Source organism: Nuphar pumila, chromosome 9 (genome assembly GCF_984573655.1).
Source record: "Nuphar pumila chromosome 9, dmNupPumi1.hap1.1, whole genome shotgun sequence".
Classification (NCBI taxonomy): Eukaryota; Viridiplantae; Streptophyta; class Magnoliopsida; order Nymphaeales; family Nymphaeaceae; genus Nuphar; species Nuphar pumila.
Window position 1 is genome coordinate 105,494,550 of NC_143257.1, and position 22,015 is coordinate 105,516,564.

At 36.0% G+C, this 22,015-nt stretch overlaps 1 protein-coding gene across 3 annotated transcripts; it reads left to right on the plus strand.

Moving 5' to 3' along the window:
• The first annotated feature begins 5,444 nt into the window (after window positions 1–5,444).
• Window positions 5,445–8,967, plus strand: LOC149828790 (rac-like GTP-binding protein ARAC7). 3 transcript variants are annotated; one of them, XM_090016975.1, is made up of 8 exons: window positions 5,445–5,632; window positions 6,058–6,145; window positions 6,351–6,460; window positions 6,625–6,688; window positions 6,901–6,965; window positions 7,325–7,417; window positions 7,514–7,620; window positions 8,751–8,967. In XM_090016975.1, the coding sequence occupies exons 1-8, from the start codon at window positions 5,534–5,536 to the stop codon at window positions 8,788–8,790; spliced, it is 666 nt and encodes a 221-aa protein (XP_089873101.1). In that variant the 5' UTR covers window positions 5,445–5,533; the 3' UTR covers window positions 8,791–8,967. The 3 variants fall into 3 exon arrangements, with proteins under 3 accessions (XP_089873101.1, XP_089873102.1, XP_089873103.1); XM_090016976.1 differs by having other exon boundaries at window positions 7,325–7,390; XM_090016977.1 differs by lacking the exon at window positions 8,751–8,967 and having other exon boundaries at window positions 7,325–7,390; window positions 7,514–7,624.
• Window positions 8,968–22,015: the final 13,048 nt, after the last annotated feature.

Sequence of the window (22,015 nt, forward strand, 5' to 3'; positions counted from 1 at the left end):
CTCATGTTACAACAGATGGTGCGTCGTTTACTGCTTAGGACGAAAATGGAATATTTAAACTTTGAAGAGTTAAGATCATCCTCTCTTTTCTGGATGGAGAACATTTTTGTTCTTTTTTTGAACCGTCGTTTCATGGCAGCCTTCCTTTTCTGGATGGAGGACATTTTTATCCTTTTCTCGAACCATCATTTTTATGACGGGAATGGCAATAAAGGATACTTAATTAAGTCTTTGCAACCACACTGAACTCTGAGGCTAAGTGTCATTCAAACCCCTAAAGACACACCTGCGTGTTTGGGGGAGAACATATAACCTGCTTCACATAAAATATAGGTGTGCAAAATCACACACCCCTGCCCATGAGATTCGAAATCTCACGGGTTGATGTGATTTTGAATCACACGTGAGCCCAAAAACCATGTTTGGTTGAGCATGAGATTTGGGGCCATGTGAGAATCACTCTCTCATTTGACCGAGAGATGTGATCCAGCCAAGCGTGCCCCAAGTATTCATACCGGGGTGGGGGAACCCTACTACCAGTCTATGAAAACATATTTGCTACAATTGTGTGTACGAATAATCTAGTTGAAAATCTCACGATGCATGTTATTTTGTCTCAGCCTAATAATGTTTATCTTAGTTTATGTATCGAAAAATATGAATATCGATAGAGAATTTATTCCATGGCCGTGCTAGCATTGCACGTGCATACAACATTTAAGCATGTAGATCTGAGTAACAGAGTCAGGATGTCCACTAACAATAACAATCATCCCATCTCATACCACCACCCACAAGCGTAGTGACAAAAGTTCAAAAAGGCAAACTTATGGGCCATAAAATTCTCAGTTGAGTTTCGTTTCCATCTTTTCTTCCTCGGACCTATCTCAAAATATATATTTTATTGGTGTTTTCAATGTGTACGAAAAGTATCTCTTTTGTAATTTAATTTCAAAATATCGCGATATTTTTGTCACTGTTTCTATATGTATTTCTCAGAAGATAGGGTACCTTTTGGTCAATTCAAATCGTGAAAGAGTCACGCATTGGAATTTGGTAACATGCCTGTCGTGGGGTATCGTGGCTTCGATTTCGTCGTCTCCTTCAACATGTTCCAGTGTTTTTGCAGTTACTACTTTTAAAGCAGTTCGTGTCCAGGACAGGCAGCAACCAAACAAACGCCTCTCAATTTTTTAAGTTTCATGTTCCCAAAGCTTTTCCTTCTTTTCAACCAAATAACTTCCTTAATCTATGCCATCATTCACTTGTCTACATTACACCTTTACAAAGAAATTTCCAAGTGACCAACGGGGGTGCTCCGCATGTCTGGCAGAACCAGTTAGTGCACGTCACCTTGTGTTGGGACGTTGTAAGTTCGAACCCCAAAAGGTATGGTTGTATAACTGGTAGGGGTCTGCCTAACCCCCAGCTTCCTCTGTCGAAAAAAGAAGTTTTCGAGTGTCATTGCTCATGCCCTCATTTATTTGTACACAGTATACATTCTTCATGGTGTTTTAAGTGGTCTTCTTTGTCCAAGTATTTGTTTGGTCATTCACATCCTTGACTTATGTCATGCTTGTACATCTTTTTCTTTTTTATTTAATGCAGAAAACATGTGGGTATGGTTTGGACATCCTGTAACAGGCCAAGAGGTGTCATATTGACCATAGAATCAAAATTAAGTTTAATGATAATGATTGTTTACGCCTATTCCTTTTGTTATTAAGACAGTTTGTTTGCATCTTTATTAATCTATATTGTACGTCTCTAGACTATGTTACTCTATTTTATATTCTTAATCTTTGTCTTTATTTGTTTATTTACCTTACAACTCTGTCTTAAGTTGTAAATTGTAATGGTGTTCATCTACTTATGCATATCTTTAATGAACGTCACACTTGATCTATTTTTATATTTATTTACCAACTTATGTAATCTGTTCACTACTTTTATGGTGCTTTTATTTTATACATTTATTGGATTATTTACTCCACTAATCCATGCTACCATTGATTTTTCTACATTATATCTCTGCAAGAGGAATTAATGGTGTTCCCATTACATAGAGATTTCATTGATTATATTTTTATGTTTTGACAATGTACGTGCACCAAACAAGCTCTGTTTATTTTTTTACCGTTGCCTTGGTGAGCTCATTTTAAGTTTTTTTGAGTCTCTTGAATACAAGATCGGCGATCAGTAGAAAACTCGCAGCGAGTATTTGCCTGCTTCCAGCAGGATTCGAGGACAGAGGAGTTCAAACAGGGATGTCGATCCCCACCTAAAGGGACCAAAGCACCCCTCATTCAAATGAAGTTCCCTTTCGTTTGCAAAGAGCTGGGTCGAAGTAGTGAAATGAGGCAGGATCATCTGCAATCACGGCAATGTGCCGCTGCACCTGGTCACCATCCGTCTGCTGTTGTACAGCCTGCAATTGTGCAATGTGATTGCACCTGATCCCAACACTAGTGAAATAGGCTCCCAAGCTCAAGTATAAACAGCTAGTGTTAGGCTCAGTTAGGGATGGCAGTGGATCTAGGGGAAACGGTTTGGACTGAGGATGGAGGACATGAGGCGGGGATGGAGGTTAAAATCAAAAACCCGTGCAGGGGTAGAGGCAGGGATGGACTTATGCTTTCCTCCGCCCCGCTCCGTCCTCGATCCCTGCCTTATCCTTCCCCGTCCCGTCCCGTCCATAATCCTTCTTTAGAGATGGCAGTGGACCAAGGGAAAATGGGGCCCCGCCTTGCCTCACCCCGTTTGTGCTGGGGATGGAGGACATGAAACTGGGATAGAGGCAGGGATGAAAGTTAAAATCAAAACCCGTGCAGGAATGGAGGCGGAGATGGAGGGTAGGATTTTGAGACGAGGTGGGGGTGAAGACCTTGTCCCCTACCCCCGCCCCAGTCCACTGCCATCCCTAGGCTCAACTTGTATATGCTCGTTAATTCATAATAAATATACTTAACATATATTTCATATCTGTGAAGTTTTGACTGGCAACCAATATGCTTAGAGTTCAAATCCTATTGCTTATAAGTTTCAAACAATGAAGGTGGCTTTGTAAGTTTAGGGCATGTTCGGTTGGATCATTCTGATTTACTTTCTCATTTGAATGAGAAAGTGAATCTGATTTTTATAAGCAGCCTAAAGTGAATCTTATTTGTCTTTGCAAATGTGAGTCACTTTCTAATTTGCTTAAGATTCACAATGACATGAGACTTCATGCGATTATCTAAAGCATATTAGAAAGTGATTTTCAATCATGTTTTTTGAAAGAAGCAGTCAGAACATACCCTTGGAGTCTAAATTCTACCAACAGGGGGTTTTGCATGGTTGGTAGGCGCTGTCAGTGCCCGGCTCCTTGTGGTGGGGACGTTTCAGGTTCAAATCTCAGTGGTACGATTGAATAAAACCGGTGGGGGGTCTGCTTCACCCGAGCTAGATTCTGTTGTTTTAAACTCTGAATTATATATATATATATATATATATATATATATATATATATATATATATATATATATATATATATATATATATATATATATATATATATATATATATATATATATATATATATGTCTGCTTGGGCTAGCTCGTTTCTGACTTGTTTAGCTCAGACTTTTATGAACTCAAGGTTGGCTTAAGCAAGTAGAACTTGAACACCCTCTGTTCAGTTCATTCAGTTACGTTGATTTATCCAAAAAGGGCATTCTCGTCATTTCGTACATTAACCATCACATATCATTCGAAAGATGTCAAATGCAGTTGTTGAGTATGGGGCGACCATTTTTGTCATTTGGAAAGAACTACCCTTTTCATTTGGGGAAAGATAAAAGCACGCGCCGAGTTTTTGGCAAACAATCGGTTGGAAGCCACGCCATCCTTGTGTTTGGTGCTCCCATGGTTTGAATCTCAACAAGTCTCTAGCCCTCTCCAGTGCTAGAATTTACAACACTAGCCCACTAACTAACATCTTACAAATAGGGATGGCAGTGGACCGAGTCAGGTCCATTCCCTCATTCATCCCCATACTCATTTTGATTTTAACCTTCATATCCAGGCTATTCCTCATTTCATGTCCTCCATCCCCGATCCAAATGGGACTAGGTAGGGTGAGACCCCGTTTCCTTGGTCCCGCCACTTCTGCGATAAGAGAAATGAGAGGAGAAAAATGAGAGCTTTTGTTACTGGAAGGAGAGAAGAGAGATTCGAGAAAAGCTTTTACGTTAGGGTTAGGAATATATATATATATATAAGGGTATAATAGTAATTTTCTTAATAAAGATTGGGGATTAGGCAGAACAGGTTAAGAGTAAGTATATCTCCGCATCCATCTCCATATGGGTTTTGATTTTAATCTACATCCCCGTTTCATAACTGGGAGCCCCTGTCGACTGCCATCTCTACTTACAAAGAGGGATTTTAGAGGTTTCTTTTTTCTATGAATATGTGGATGTGTTTTACATACATACTTGATTTTTTACTAATTGATTCTTAAATCATCCGTTTATGATATACATGTAGATTTTTTTTAAGGTTCAAAAATCGATGGTTCATCAGATTATAGAGGTTTTTTACCACATGAATGTGTTTTTAGTATTTGATTTTATATAAAATGTCACTTATATCATCCAATTATGATACACGAGTAGGTTTTTTCAAAGCTTGAAAATTAAATAGTTTAAATTTTTTTTGTAATTATTAAGCATATGAAAACTCATAGGAAGAGATTGTTTTAACCAAATCTCATTTCATGAATGTGTTAAGTATGATAAAAAATAGTAGGAATCAACTCTTAGATCATGGTTTTTATTAACATAAAAATATGTTTTTTTTGAGGTTTGAAAATTTGACAAGTTGTAAGTTGTTTATTTTTTAACCCTTGTAAAAACTGATATATACATAAAAAAAACATGATTCAAAGGTCAATTTTTAATAAACTTAATATATACATAATGAAAAAAAAACATTGCATTTTTTTACACATATATAACTTTATTTTTTAAATAAAAATACAGTTGTATTTAAACATTATTCCCATAACTTTCTTTTTAAATAAAAATACAATTGTATTAAAAAACATTTTTTATTCATTCTTCATAAACAACAAATAAAAATAAATCCGATAAGGAGCTGAAGTAATGATTGGCGCTTGGTAGTTGACGTTGTCCTTTTTGAACTACATGAGTGCAAATCATCAAAAAGATTTAGGACAGTTTTGTAGTTTTATGTAAAATCCTAGGGTATCATACGGCCAAAGGCGCAGAGAGAGAGACGTTTGGCTGTGGGTCCCATTAAAAGCTTTCAAACTAAATTCTTGTTAGATTTTAAAATTTAATGGAGGGGAAGGGTTTGACGGGGCCACGACTCCCTTCTACTAATACTCTCTCTCTCTCTCTCTCTCTCTCTCTCTCTCTCTCTCTCTCTCTCTATCTGTGCCTTTCTGTTTCTGACTGTGTGCCTATCTTTTATAAAAACTACTTTCTATAGTTCTACATCTTTCTAGTAATTCTTCTCTCTTGCTGATGAGATGAGTGCCTCAAAGTTCATCAAATGTGTGACAGTGGGAGATGGAGCTGTGGGTAAAACTTGTATGCTTATCTGCTACACCAGCAACAAGTTCCCTACTGTAAGTTTTACATGTTAATATCATTGTAAATTTTTTTCCTCTTTTTTTGGAGCTGGACGTGGTAGCTTTACTGGATTTGATGGAAAAACAGAGTCGGGCTTCACGTTTCTCCTTTTGTGAATATCCTTTTAAGTACTTTTAGATCCAAAGATGGGTATCATTTTTCAGGTGGATTTTACTTTCTACCTGAAAAACTGTTTTTGGCTTTTGTTTTAGTGTTTGAGGTGGAAGATCTGAGTTTCTTGATTCCCATCTATTCCTTTGAAGAAAATTTTCTATTTTTCACAAAGTTCTTGTTTTAATATTTTATCTTGTGGGTATCATTAAGCCTTTTGTTTTCTGTTATCATTGTATATGTTTCGTTAGCCCAATGATCCTCTACTATTGATATTGTCTCTTTTTCATGCTTTTGGGGCTCTGGGCAGGATTACATTCCTACAGTTTTTGATAACTTCAGCGCCAATGTGGTGGTGGATGGCAACATTGTAAATTTAGGCCTGTGGGACACAGCAGGTACCTGATTCAACCTAACTTCATCTCCATTCTTTCAATTTTTTTGTTTTCTTAATTGGATATTAGATAACAAACTTATATTCATAGTCCCTCTAGAGAAAAACCAAAAAGTTGTGATCATTCCATATTTTCAGTGGAAGGAGCTGCTTTGGTTTGAGTCTTTATCTGTTTGTGCTTTACTGAGTGGGGGAGGGTGCATTGTCAGGTCAAGAAGATTACAGTAGGTTGAGGCCACTGAGTTACAGAGGAGCTGATGTGTTTGTTTTGGCCTTTTCCTTGGTCAGTAAGGCTAGCTATGAAAATGTCCTGAAAAAGGTGAGCACTTCTTTATTCTCTTTTTCCTAGTTCTCTGAATCAGGATTGTTCTTGGACAAATTCTGTTCTCTGTTGAAGCTTTGAAGAACAATTTTTCTGGATATTATGCAATTTTTTTCTTGATTTTTTTGCTGAAACGATTTGGTGCCTTTCATCTTTTACAGTGGATGCCTGAGCTTCGCCGGTTTGCGCCCAATGTTCCCGTTGTTCTTGTTGGAACCAAGTTGGGTCTGTATCGTGATCCTCTGTTTTTCTTTCTCAGCATGCTATTAATCTTTTACTGAACTCCTAGGCCTAATTTACCTATGCTCATGTATCCTTATTTTACTTCGGCGGTAAAACAAAATGCTGGAGTAATTTCGCTGCCATTTCCTTTTGTAAGTTGGATTATGGAACAATAGTGTCTATCCTAAACATTTGATTTATGTTGTTTTGTTCAGATCTTCGTGAAGATAAAGGTTATCTGGCTGATCATCTGGGTGCTGTTGCAGTAACAACCGCTCAGGTATGTCCTGATTTTCTTTGCCAAAAGTTAAAGCATGAACCCCCATAAAGTAGATAACCAAAAACAGGTTCACGAATACCATCAATATTCACAATGAAGGCGATAATAAATACAGAAGTAGCGGTCAATAGGTTACTCACTACTCTGGTCTGACTTGTCTCCTTCCTTCAATTTGGTTTGTCATGACACTTGGGGGTGACCAAGTGCATTAGACTTCTCATCCTTGGCTTTGTCTCAGGCCAGGATACCCAAGTCAGATTCAATTCATTGGTTACTGTGTGTTTATAATTGATTGCATGTTCATTATACTTGGTGGAGCCAACATTGTTCACCTTTTAATTAGGTATGTGTTTGTTTAGGGAGAGGAGTTGAGAAAACAAATTGGTGCTGCTGCTTATATCGAATGCAGCTCGAAAACGCAACAGGTTGCTATCAATTATTCGATACTAATTGTATTTCCTTTTCTCACTATTTTTATCTATTACCACTTTTTCTGTTTGCCTCTTTGGAAACTTATATATCTTTGGTTTTGTCCTTCTCCCATGCAGAACATCAAAGCTGTCTTTGATACTGCAATTAAGGTTGTCCTTCAACCTCCAAGAAGGAAGGAAATGATCAAAAAGAAAAAGAAGAAAAGTTCTGGTTGCTCGATTATGTAAGTGATCAATTGCTATACCAATAAAACTCATAAAAGTTTTCACTCTATGAATCCCAAAATAGGTTGTATGACTAGAAAACAGAATTGGTTGTCTTAAGGGTCACAAGTGCTATTTGTACATTCATTGAGGATTTTGAGACGAGCTTTTCTTTTTCTCTCTTTTTTCCCCTGGAGAAGAAACTTGAGTTAACAATAACCATTTTATTGAAATACACAATTAGTCTTATCTTTTATGGAAATTTGTCAGCTTATTGTTCCATGTCTGTGTCAATAATTTGTTGGTGTTGAAAATCATGCTATCCCAAGTTTTATTTGCCTCTCATACTTCATACCTTTCCCCCTCTTTTTTTTTTCCTGGTTGTTTGAAAGACAGGCAGAGAAAAGATGAAAATGTCCTGGAGGTTAGCATGGTTGAGATATTTGCATGTGTAATAGCTTGTGAGTATAAATAGTTGTTGTATCTTCTGCATCATAGCAGTTAACCACAAATTCGGGATGAACTTGAGTCTGATTTCAGTATAATGTAACATTTATTATACTGCTATCATCAGTTTTGATGATTAAGAATCTCATTTCTGGGTAACCAAACAGGACAGAACACTTATATCATCTGGTGCAGTTTGCATCTCAGGGGTTCCTGATCTATTTGTCAAGAGTTGGCTGTTGACTTGTGTTTAGTGGCATTGAGATAGCACTTTCACACAATCATCAGACAAAGCAAGAAAAACTGTAAATTGAGTCAATGACAACTGCATTTGTTGCCTACAATGCAACTTTGCTATTTTTCAAATTATATTCTGCGGACTGAATTTATAGAACTGATGTTTTTATCTGAATCATAATGTATTTAAAGTTCCATGTAATGATCCTGTTGATGCTTTTCCTGGCTTGATTCTCTAACCTGTCCATTTCCATCAACTAGTTGAAGAGCCATTTATCAACATATATTTAAGCATGCATCTTATTTTTATAATTTCTGGTACAACACATTAAGACGTCACCCTTCAGTCTCCAAATTTGCAGTTTCCTTCATGATTTTGTTTGGCAGAACTTACTCTCATCTTGGTTAGTTACAGAAATCTAATCTTGCGGATTTTCTGAATATTGCTGTGACACTTTTGCTGCAGGAGCATAATGTGTGGAGGCTCATGTGTTGCTTCACGCTGAGATCACTTGGCTCAAAGAGGACCTTGAGGCTTGTGGATATGCGACACTGCGCTTGTGTGCTTTTCCTATCAATCAGCCCACTAGATTTGTCATGAATATGTGTTTTCTTATGTTTAAAATAGAACTTTTGACAGTTTGGAGGCAGCAATCTGATCTTTTGTTCCGTGTGCCCTCCAATGGCCAAAAGGGAAACATATCTTCCAGTGGAATGGAAATTTGAGTTTCTTCCAAACATGAGATTTCAGTTTTTGCTTGAAACGTCTCATGCAGTAGGTTCAAAATGCACTTGCAGATTCAAACACGCATCTTCAGATCCATACAATATTAAATTCTGGAAAATTGGCAAATGTTAGTGCCATGATACAAGAGTGTCTTTCTTGTCATGAATAGTGTTTAAAGACCCGATTAGTGCTTAGTGGCTCAATACAAGCCTTCTATTGGTTTCAGTCAAATTGGTTAAAGCAAAAGTAAGCCTGTAAATAAGTGGTAAACAACATTGTTTTTTTTAAAGGCAAGCTGGGGTTAGGCAGACCCCTACCAGTTATACAATTACCATTGGGATTCGAACTTGCAACGTCCCAACACAAGGCGACGTGCACTAGCTGCTCCTACCAGACAAGCGGAGCCCCAGTTGGTTGTAAACAACATAGTTAATGAGTTGTTGATTGGATGGAACCAAATATCTATGTGAAGGAAATAAATTGATTCTAGTGTTCTGCTGGTTTGGTTGATTCAGGAAGAATTTGCCAAGCAAGACCTATTGAAGATGTGTAAAAACAAGACTTGGCATATACTTTCTCTTCCAGGCTTGGTTTTGTTTTTAAGGTGCTGAGAATGGACCAGTGACTAGCCAAAACAACTGCGCACACTTTCTAGAGGATTGTATTCACAAAAAACAAACATAAAAAGTCATATAGATTCATACCTATGCCTACTTTCAATTATCTATGTAGTAGGCAGTCGTAGACATGTTCTGCCAGTAGAAAGAAAAGCACATAAAATGTTGGTAATATACCTATATGTTTATGTAAGTATTAATTTAAACCCTGGCCGAGAACCAGATAACTTATTGGGCCCATCTTCCTGCAAGGTAAACCTCAGGCGGGTCACCGACACCCAATCTTTATAGGTAGCAAGTGATAAACGTGCATCATTATTGACCTTCTTAAATGGAATTGGATATGAAGTCTGAGACCCAAAATGAAGTTGATCTCTGGAATCCTAAATGGAATTGAGTTTTAACTTTGGATTTGGAAAGCCCAAATGAGACTTTTTGAAGATGGATCTGGGTTTTGAAAACTCATATTGAATTTAAAATTTATGGAGAGTTTTTGGGGTTCAGAATCAATTTCAAACTTTGATTTTGAGTTTGAAGGTAAGAAGATAGAACTTGATTTTAAATCAGAAGATGAATCAGAAACTTTAAAGTTAAATTGAACTTTGAAGTTTGAATTTTGATTAAGAAACTGAAATTTTGAATATAATATGATTTTGAAATTTCTGAGTCAAATTGGGCTTTGAAATTAAATTTTTGAATCTTCTATTTAGGACTCCCCACAAATTCAAAGTCTTGTTCTTTTCATATATGATAAACCACGTTTCTCCATTGGACGCTAGATGAAACTGGCCCTAAGGAATTGCCCCCTTTGAAATAAATGGGTAGCTTGACTCCCCATTTCTGAGGCACATTGGCAGCAGTCTTCTTGTTGTCATCCATATTTTAAGCTTTCTTTTTTTTTTTTAAGAAAGGGCTAAATTTGATTCTATTAAAACAAGATAAATAAAAAGCTTATGGCGACGAGGAATCAACCCCCAGCTGTAAAAGAAGAGTGGGACAAGCAGCGAAGATCGGTAGAACCCAACCCAAATTTGTCACCGGCCATTTCAAGGCAGCCATGTAAAAAACATCAGACAGAATATGAGCAAACAATGAGGAGTTAGGCCTAGCACGGCCCTTGAAGATCCTTGCATTACGCTCCTGCCAAACTGCCCACCAAGTGATGAACAACCAACATCTCCAACCATTGTTTTTAGGCAACAGACTTTGGTTGAGAAGTAGATCCGTTGCGAAAGATTCTCGACGTACTGAAATACGAAGCTGCTGCCAAGTAGTCGAGAAAAAAAAAACTGAAAAAATTTGCAGAACCATAGCAAGTGCAGGGGATGATTCAGCATCGTCACCGAATCGGCAGCAAACATTGGGTAAGCAGAATCTCGAGGTGTGATAGGTTCTCGTGAGTCAAAATGCCATTGTTGATCACTAGCCATGCAAAGAACTTCGATTGAGGAGATGGCCCCCGGGGCCACACGTTCTCTACTGGAAAGAGGTCAGCCCCAACTTCGCTAAACGCAAGGCAAAAGGAAGCCACTAAGAACTCCCCAGACACAGGGTAACCATATGCAGACATGCCAACTGCTGGATGATGGTGTGAGCCCAGTCATGAACCTGGGCCATATGTGGCACCAATGCCGCCACATCCCAGAAGAGGCCCGCCTCTCCACTTCTAGGAAACCGGTTCCTATGCAGATCAAATGTCTGAGCCAAATTCACAATTTAGACTAACCGATGCGGACAACGTCTCCACTAATTTCTTTACCCTTTTTCACCACCGGTCCGTGAAGCCCATGCTTTATAGGGATTGCATAACAGAGTCACAAGCCTTACTAATATCCATCTTTAGCATGAATTACAGTTTTTTTGTCACAGAGACGTGGATGGCCTCTGAAGCTAACACCACAGTGTTGCACCTTCCTCTCCCTGATGAATGTCCTCTGCGATAGGGGCGTAGCTAGGATTCATTTGGGGGGGGGGGGGGGGGGGGCAAACAGGGGTGTAGCATAAAAAATTTATTTGTGCGATAGTCGGGGGTTCAAGGGCAGCGCCCCCGGAAAAAAATTGAGATAAAATAAAAATGGCTACAATTATTAATAAAAATCTATTTCATATGGACAAATCAAACTATTTGCTGCAGTCAGAGCTGGGCTAGAACTGGGCTGGGCTACAAAAATGGATAAAAATCTATTTCATATGGAATCAGGGCCGGGCTAGGACTGGGCTTTAAAAAAAAAAAAATTTAACTGTTTTGGGAGGCAGCCCAGCCCTGCCCCTCCCCTAGCTACGCCTTTGCTCTGCGAGGTGCTAATGATGCCCGCAATAATGCCTTACAACCTGCTTGCCAGAACCTTCGATAGAATGAGGTAGGGCATGACAAGAATGGATGTGGGTCTGGATGATGAAATGTCCATAGCATCCACCACCTTCGGTAGAAGTATGATCTCAAATCTGCCAAGCACCCTTAGCAAGTTTGCATTGTAGTAGAAGTCCACGAAGAATAAGTGCAGGAGAGAATGAACCCGATCCCAAAATCAAAGAAGGAAACCGGTCTCACTTTCAGTAACAACCCTACTGAAAGCAAACAACTCCTTTAAACCAAGGAGACCTTTTTACAGAAAATAAGTAACAACTTACAATATAACCTATGAGTCTTTTTTTTTAATGCAAATGAGATGCAATTGGCTTTTGAGGTTGTTGAAATACTCTACTCACGAATTCACTATCTCTCAAAGGGATTTGAGTGAAAAACTAAAGTGAAAATATCAAGTGAGTGAGAAAACAAATACTTGAATGAATAGGAGTGAAAAACAAGAAGTAAATGATTCAAATCGATTGAATTCTTGTTATTTTGAGTGTAAAATGCACTCATATTTATAGTTAAAAATTTTCATACGTTGAGAGTATGAAAGGGTGTCAAAACAGTCCGATTTGAACGATCAAAACGTTTGAAAAATGAAAAGACACGCTTTTTTGAAGTTTCACGAAAACGGCAAAATTAGTCGACTGGAACATCAGTTAGTCGACTAATAGTTAGTTATTAGTAGACTGACAGTTATCGTCGGTCGACTGATCTATTAATCGAGCCGTTTGAAAATCTGAACTTTTGAAACTTAGTCGACTAGAGAAAAATTAGTCGACTGATAATATCATCAGTAGATTGAAAAACCTTTCAGTCGACTGCTGCTAAAATCTTCTAAAAAACAAACATTTTGTTTGGTCGACTGATAAAAGCATTAGTCGACTGCTGCTAAATTTTCATAAAACACATGTTCTGTTTAGTCGACTGATAAAACCATTAGTCGACTGGTGCTAATTTTCCAGAAAACAGACATTCTGTCCAGACGACTGATAAAACCTTTGGTCGACTAATTTGACAAAAATGATTTTTTAGAAAATATGGCGTGAAAGGATTAGTCGACTGGTAAGTATATTGGTTGACTAATAAACACAAAAATTTAAGAAATGAGTTTTATAAAAAGATTTTCATGAGGGGTTCTTTTAGAAAAGTTTTTCTAAAAACTTTTAGGTAAAATGCAACCTAAATATGCACTCTAAGTAAGGCTCTTACAAGAATCTAAGACTTTTTAATGAATTAAACATTTGCACACTAGTCTTCAAAGATTCTTCATCGAATTCTTCAATTTCTTCATAGCCTTAGCTAAAATGCAGTTGATTCCACTTGCTCATCATCAAAACCTTGTACTTGAAGTATCATATATGACTTCATTATCGTAACAATCTCCCCCTTTTTGATGATGACAAACTTAATCAAAGATGAAGCATTTAGATGCATAGATGGAGATTTTACTCTCCCTATCAATATGCTGCAAAACATTAAAAGTTAGTACTTTTAAAGCACATATATCATATATTGATTGGTTTGCATTTCCATTCATCATTACTTCATGCATTTATAAATACATTCATTCAAAGCTTACTTTTTCTCTTAATTTCGCATTTCAATTTCAATGTAATGTTATCTTTTATCTTTTTCTCCCCCTTTGTCAGAATAAAAAAGAGTAAGGGCAGAAATAGCATAAGCAAAATAGAGATACAAGTTTAAAATATTACAACCCATAAAGTATGAAAGTTTAGACAACAAAGATTAGAAAAATGAGTTGAGAAAATCTTTGATTGAAGTAATCTCTTTCTGAATCGAAGATAGTTGTTGAGTCACATCTTCATGAAAAGTGTTTTGATGCAGCTCCAAAGCTTTCAGTCTCTGCATAACTTTATCATTGTCTTGACTTGTAGAAAATTTCTTTCTTTTTACTTGAGATGAAGGTGTCGCAGAAGATGGTGAGGGTTCAGAAATTGATGGTTCAGTAGGATCAGATGGTTCAGTTTGATCAACATTTAAAGAAGGCAGATATTTAATTTTTATTCTTTTAAAAATTGTTTGATCAAAGAACTCTTTTTGCTCAATATATTTTTCATTTGTTAAAGGAACTTTGAAATGTCTGAAAATACGAGTTAGAAGACAACCATAAGGAGGAAATGGTTTTTGTTTCCACAAATTTGTAAAATACAAATTGGCCCAATTTACAGAAATATTTTCAAATAAAACATAAAGAGCCGTAGATAGATCTATGGAATAGTAATCAAAAGAACCAGTTTTAGGTAGAACATTGTGGGCAAGGATTCATCCAGCAATGCGTGCACGAGTTTGAAGATTAGTATTTTTGAAAGGAGGGCAGCAATGTGCACCTGGAAGAAGAATTTGTTCAAAAATTCTTTCATCATTTAGTTCAACAGTGTTGAAAAGAGTGTCTGAAGGTGGAATTTCTAGAATTTCTCCAAGCAGTTTAGAATCAAACTCGATTTCAACATCACGAACAAGAGAAGAAAGAACTCCAGTTTCATGATTAATTTATAAATTCGTGTAAAACAAGTGAATCAGAAAAGGATAGTGAAGGGTATCTGCACAGACATCAAAAAGATGTGAAATTCCAGGAAATAATTTTCTTATGTTGTAACGAGAAAACATGTGAAACAGTACATTTCGGCCTGGTAAAATAGGTAGTGCAGAAATTGATCCAAAAGTATCATATAAGAGAGGATTTCAGAGTAATCTGAGTGAAAAAACATGTCTTGAAAAAGGTGTAGGAGGATGAGAACCTAAACCTTTTGCAGATGCAGACTTCGTACGAGGCATGATTAAAAACAGATTTACCAAAAAAAAATGTTGGCTTCCAAATGACGTCTGGCAAGGGGAAAATGTTGTCCGGCGTTCAGAAACGAAGGAAGATACGGTGGCTGACGGCGAGTGTGAAGGTTGCCACAAGGGGATTTCGGCAATGGCTGAAGATACACCATCACCGCAAGAGTGTTCCAGCGTGTTTTGAAGATGCGCCAGTTACTGCAAGAGGATTCCGGCGTTTTAAGATCACGGCCAGAAGATTCCAGCGTCTCCTTGTCACGGCAAGAAAATCCCTGCGAAGATCGAACGACACTCCGAGGGTTTTTCGGAAGAGAGAGAGGAAAGAGACCAAAAAGGGGTTTTCGTTTTAAGGGTTTCGTTCCTTTAAAATAAAAACAAAAAGGTGTGAAAATGAAACGATGCCTATTTTTTTTTTTTTAAAAAACGGGTGTAAAAAAAATCCAAGGGGTATCGGGTCCCTTCATTTAAAATTTAAAAAAAAAAATTAGTCGACTAAAACTTTATCGGTCGACTAAGAATGTGTGACTTATTCTAAAAACATCAGTCGACTAGAAATATATCGATCGACTAATATGGTGCGATACATTCTAAAAATTTTAAAGCATCATTCGACTAAATTTTTATCGGTCGACTAATATAGTGCAATTTTGAGATATTGTTAAAAAATTAGCATTTTTATAAATCCAAAAATGAGCAAATACCTAGTTCTCTCCTAATTCTCATAAAATCTTCATTTTTAAGAGGTTTAGTGAAGATATCGGCATGTTGTTCTTTAGTGGAAATAAAATTTAATGAAATATCTCCTTTTAACACATGATCTCTTAAGAAATGATGTCTAACTTCAATATGCTTAGTTCTTGAGTGTTGAACAGGATTTTTAGAAAGATTTATAGCACTAGTGTTATCACAATAAATAGTTGTTGTGGAATAATTCAAACCAAAATCTTTTAAGGTCTGTTTCATTCATAGTACTTGTGAACATGCTAAACTAGCCGCTATATATTCTGCTTCAGTTGTTGAGAGTGACACTAAATTTTGTTTTTTACTAAACCAAGAGACTAAAGAATTTCCTAAGAAATGACAAGTTCCACTAGTACTCTTGCAATCAGATTTACTTCCTACAAAATTTGCATCACTATATGAAACTAAATCAAAGGAAGATGATTTTGGGTAAAACAAACCGAAATCTGAAGTATCTTTCAAATAACGAAGAATTTGTTTTACGGCAGTTAAATAAGATTCTTTTGGATTAGCTTGAAATCTTGCACACATACAAACACTAAACATAATATCAGGTCGACTAGCAGTTAAGTATAATAGAGATCCAATCATACCTCTGTAGAGCTTAGTATCTACACTTTTACCATTTTCATCTTTATCAAGAGAAGTAGTTGTACTCATAGGATTCCTTCTTGATTTCGATGAGTTCATCCCAAATCTCTTGAGAAGTTCTTTTGTATACTTAGCCTGATTGATGAAGATTCCTTCTTCAGTTTGCTTTATTTGAAGTCCAAAGAAGTAGTTTAATTCGCCCATCAAGCTCATTTCAAACTCTTCCTGCATAGCTTTAGCAAATTCTTTACAAAGAGAATCATTAGTAAAACCAAATATTATGTCATTAACATAAATTTGCACAATAAAAATATCTGAATTAAGATTTTTAATAAATAAAGTGGAGTCTACCCGACCAATGGAAAAACCAGATTGTTCTAGAAAATTTCGTAGTCTTTCATATCACACTCTTGGTGTTTGTTTGAGTCCATACAAAGCTCTTTTCAATTTGTAGACTTTTTCTGGATATTTCTCATTTTCAAAGCCTGGAGGTTGCTCTACATAAACTTCTTCATTGATGTGTCCATTTAAGAATGCACTCTTAACATCAATTTGATATAACTTGAAGTTCATGTAACTAGCAAAAGCAAGCATCATTCGAATTGACTCTAATTGAGCCACTGGTGCATAGGTTTCATCAAAATCTATGTCTTCTTTTTTATTATAGTCTTGTGCTACTAGCCTTGCTTTGTTACGAATGACTTCACCATTTTTGTCCAGCTTATTTCGGAAGACCCTTCTTGTTTCAATTACTGGATGATCCTTTGGTCTATCAACTAGATCCCAAACATCATTCCTAGTAAATTGGTTAAATTCTTCAGACATGGCCAAAAGCCAAAATTCATCATCACAAGCCTCATTGATATTCTTTGGTTCTAATTTAGATATGAAAGCAGCATTTGCAATATATTTTTCTAATTGCCTTTCTAGTTTGGACACCACTCTTTATTTCACCAATAACTTGTTCATGTGGATGATTAGGAATTTCTTTCCAAACCGGTTGAAGAGGAATATTTTCTTGAGAAGTACTCTCTATCAAGGGTTCTTCTTGAAGTATTACTTTTCTCCTTCGCTTAGAGGTATAATCTGCTCACAATTCTTATCAAATGCAACATGTAAAGATTCTTCAATACAAGATGTTCTTTTGTTGAAAATACGATAAGCTTTACTTCTAGAAGAATATCCAAGAAATATTGATTCATCTGATTTTGAATCAAACTTATCAAGATTATCTTTGGTATTTAACAAGAAACATTTACTACCAAAATTTTTGAAATATGAGATCTTTGATATACTATCATAATACAATTCAAAACATGTTTTATGCAAAATTGGTCTAATAAGAACACGGTTCAAAACATAACATGTTATATTTATTGCTTCAGCCCAAAAGTATTTTGGTAAATTTTTATCTTGAAGCATGGTTCTAGCACATTCTTGCAAAGTTCTATTATTTCTTTCAACAACTCCATTTTGTGGAGCCGCTCTAGGAAAAGCAAAGTTGTGAGATATACCATGTAAATCACAAAACTTTAGAAAAGATTCATTTTCAAATTCACCACCATGATCACTACGAATTTTAATTATAGATGTAGATTTTTCATTTGTAATTCTTTTACAAAGTTTAGAAAATTCCGAAAAAGCATCATTTTTGCTTTTTAGAAAAATCACCTATGTAAACCGAGAATAATCATTTACTATAACAAAAGCATACTTGCTACCATTCAAACTTTGAATTCTAGATGGTCCAAATAGATCTAAATGTAAAAGTTCAAGAGGACGTTTTGTTGAAACTATATCTTTTGCTTTAAAAGAACTCTTGATTTGTTTACCCCTTTGGCAAGCATCACATAAGTGATCTTTCTTATATGGTATTCTAGGTAGGCCTCTTACAAGATCATTCTTGGATAACTTTGAAATAATTTTAAAATTAACATGTCTAAGTCTCTTGTGCCATAACCATTGAATTTCATTTGAAACAATAAGACATTTTTCATTAAAAGTGGTTAATTCATCTAGATATAGTTCATACACATTGTTCCTTCTTTTACCTTTAAAAATGATCTTTTTAGATTGAAAATCAGAAATTAAGCATAAATCATTTTCAAAAGAAACATGAAAACCTTTATCACATAATTGACTAATAGATAATAAATTATGCATTAAATCATCTACTAAAAGAACATTTTCTATCAAGAAAAATTTTGGATTACCAATATTACCAATACCTATTACTTTTCCCTTGTTATTGTCACCAAAGGTGACGGTTCCTTCATCCTTATTTTGAAGGGTGGAAAATAACTCCGGCCTTTCAGTCATATGTTTGGAACAACCGTTGTCCAATATTCATTTGCTCCTTATGTTGTGTACCTAAAACAAAATTAGAAAACAGCGCATTTGACCCCTTTCTATTTTTGGGTCCATGAGAGTTAGTCTTAGGAACCCATATCCATTTGGATTTTGGTTTCCTTTGATAATAAATATTCTTTCTATAAAAGAATTTATCATGTCTAGAATAATCATGTTTAGACTTATAAGCATTATAGTTTTCATGATTAGATGCATTTCTATTAGAACTAGAAAGTTTAATTCTATGAACAAATGGTTGAGAATAATGTCTTTGATTTTTCACCACATAGTTTGGTCTATTTTAAGTATCAAAGAAGCTATATCCCAATCCGGTTTTATTAACCGAGCATCTTTGAGAACCAAGAAGTTTTTCTAGATTCTCTTGACCATTTGTGAATTTGGTTACTATGGAAAGAAGATCATTTGATTTTTCTTTTAGACTAGATATTTCTTTTTGTAAGAGATTGGTTCTAACTCCAATTTCTTTTATCTCAAATGCTTGGCAAGAGTTTTCCTTCTTGAGTTCTTCTATCTCTTGAAGTAACACTTTATTTTGAGAGTCAAGAGTTAAATTTTCAGTTTTTAACTCTTTATTTTTAGAACTTAGACTCTTAAATTTATCATATAAATCATTGAATGCTTCTAACAAGTCATCATAGTCAATTTGACTTACCGAATCTTCTTGTGCTACAAAGCACATGTTGGCGACTTCTTCATTTGATTCTTCATCGTAAAAGGAGTCACTATCATCCCAACATGCTTGAAATGCCTTTTTCTTCTTGAATTGGTCCTTGGGCTTGATTTTGAGAAGATGACAATCTTTCTTGATATGTTCTGCCTTTTTGCAGTTAAAGCACTTGACTTCATTGGGATTGGAAGAATTTGCTTTCTTTACCTTTCTTTGAAATCTTCCCTTTTTGATGAATCTTCTGAATTGCCTTGTGATGAGGGCAATATCTTCATCTTCTTCTGAATTTTCTGAGTCAGAAGTAGCCTTAAAAGCAAGAGATTTCTTTTTGGGCTCTTCTTCTTGTCTGTCTTGAAGTTGGACTTCATATGCCATAAGGTTACCGACCAAATCTTCAAGAGTGAGAGTGTTAAGATCATTTGTTTCTTCAATAGCAGTGGTTTTTCTCTCTCATTCAGGAGTTAAACACCTTAGAATCTTTCTGACTAAATCCACTTGTGAATATTTTTTTCCAAGGGATTTCAAAGTGTTAGTTATATCGGTCATTCTAGTTACCATGTCTGATATAGATTCATTTTGCTTCATTTTGAACAATTCAAATTTATGAACTAGAAAAGCAATTTTAGATTCCTTTACCTTTGACGTACCTTCGTGAGTCACGAGAAGAGTATGTCAGATTTCATTTGCTGTAGAGCATTGGGAGATGCGATTGAACTCTACCTTGTCAACGGCATAATATAATGCATTCATTGCCTTGGCATTAAGGGCAGCGGTTTTCTTTTCTTCATCGGTCCATCGGCTGAAATCAGTTGATGGAGATTGGTACTTATCTGAAAAAACTCTTCAAATATCGAGATCCATGGATTGCAAGAATATTGTCATTCTCACTTTCCAGTATCCATAGTTTGTTCCGTCAAAGAGAGAAGGACGAACAGAGGAGCATCCTTCTTTGTGTTGAGATGTTGTAGTTGCCATGCTAGATGATGATCAAATCAGAATAATAGCAAACCTGCTTTGATACCAAATGAAAGTGTACTAGGATCAAGGCAACGAGCACTAGAGGGAGGGTGAATAGTGCTTTTAAAAATAATCTGCGGAATATTAAAGGATTTTGCAATTTGAAAAACAATCACACAAAGAACACAAGATTTTATCCTGGTTCGGTCTATCCCGACCTACATCCAGTCCCCAAGAAAAACCCGCTTGAGATTTCCACTATCAACCTTGTTAACTACAAGATCACACACCAAAACCGGTCTCATTTTCAATAACAACCCTACTGAAAGCAAACAACTCCTTTAAACCAAGGAGACCTTCTTTTTACAGAAAATAAGTAACAACTTACAATACAATCTATGAGTCTTTTTTTTTTAATGCAAATGAGATGCAATTGGCTTTTGAGGTTGTTGAAATACTCTACTCACGAATTCACTATCTCTCAAAGGGATTTGAGTGAAAAACTAAAGTGAAAATATCAAGTGAGTGAGAAAATAAATACTTGAATGAATAGGAGTGAAAAACAAGAAGTAAATGATTCAAATCGATTGAATTCTTGTTATTTTGAGTGTAAAATGCACTCATATTTATAGTTAAAAATTTTCATACGTTGAGAGCATGAAAGGGTGTCAAAACAGTCCGATTTGAACGATCAAAACGTTTGAAAAATGAAAAGACACGCTTTTTTGAAGTTTCACGAAAACGGCAAAATTAGTCGACTGGAACATCAGTTAGTCGACTAATAGTTAGTTATTAGTAGACTGACAGTTATCGTCGGTCGACTGATCTATTAATCGAGCCGTTTGAAAATCTGAACTTTTGAAACTTAGTCGACTAGAGAAAAATTAGTCGACTGATAATATCATCAGTAGATTGAAAAACCTTTCAGTCGACTGCTGCTAAAATCTTCTAAAAAACAAACATTTTGTTTGGTCGACTGATAAAAGCATTAGTCGACTGCTGCTAAATTTTCATAAAACACATGTTCTGTTTAGTCGACTGATAAAACCATTAGTCGACTGCTGCTAATTTTCCAGAAAACAGACATTCTGTCCAGTCGACTGATAAAACCTTTAGTCGACTAATTTGACAAAAATGATTTTTTAAAAAATATGGTGTGAAAGGATTAGTCGACTGGTAAGTCTATTGGTCAACTAATAAACACAAAAATTTAAGAAAAGAGTTTTATAAAAAGATTTTCATGAGGGGTTCTTTTAGAAAAGTTTTTCTAAAAACTTTTAGGTAAAATGCAACCTAAATATGCACTCTAAGTAAGGCTCTTACAAGAATCTAAGACTTTTTAATGAATTAAACATTTACATACTAGTCTTCAAAGATTCTTCATCGAATTCTTCAATTTCTTCATAGCCTTAGCTGAAATGCAGTTGATTCCACTTGCTCATCATCAAAACCTTGTACTTGAAGTATCATGTATGACTTCATTGTTGTAACATGGGGTACCCATTAACACCGACCGACTTCAAGCAAGGTAGGCTTTTGATTGCTTCTAGTGTTTTTGACAGTTGGAATGGGGCTTCCAACATAGATGACTGCACTAGGTTGAGCTTGTGGTATAATGAAGCAAATATGGACCCTCTCTGAATGCCAGTGATGCGAATAAATGAGAAAAATAATTTGTCACTGTCGGTAGCAAGTTGGCGCCATCAACAACATGTCCCTCGATCTGGAGAGGATGGTGCGTGTTTTCCCCCGAAGACGCACTGAATGCCACAATGCGTGTTCGGGATCTGAATGAGCGCCACGTATGTAAGCACATGGGGCTCGTATTCCCGTGTGTGTTGGTATCACTTAGCATTAAAGTCTGGTGTAGTTGCAAAGACTTAAGCACCCTTTCTTGCTATTC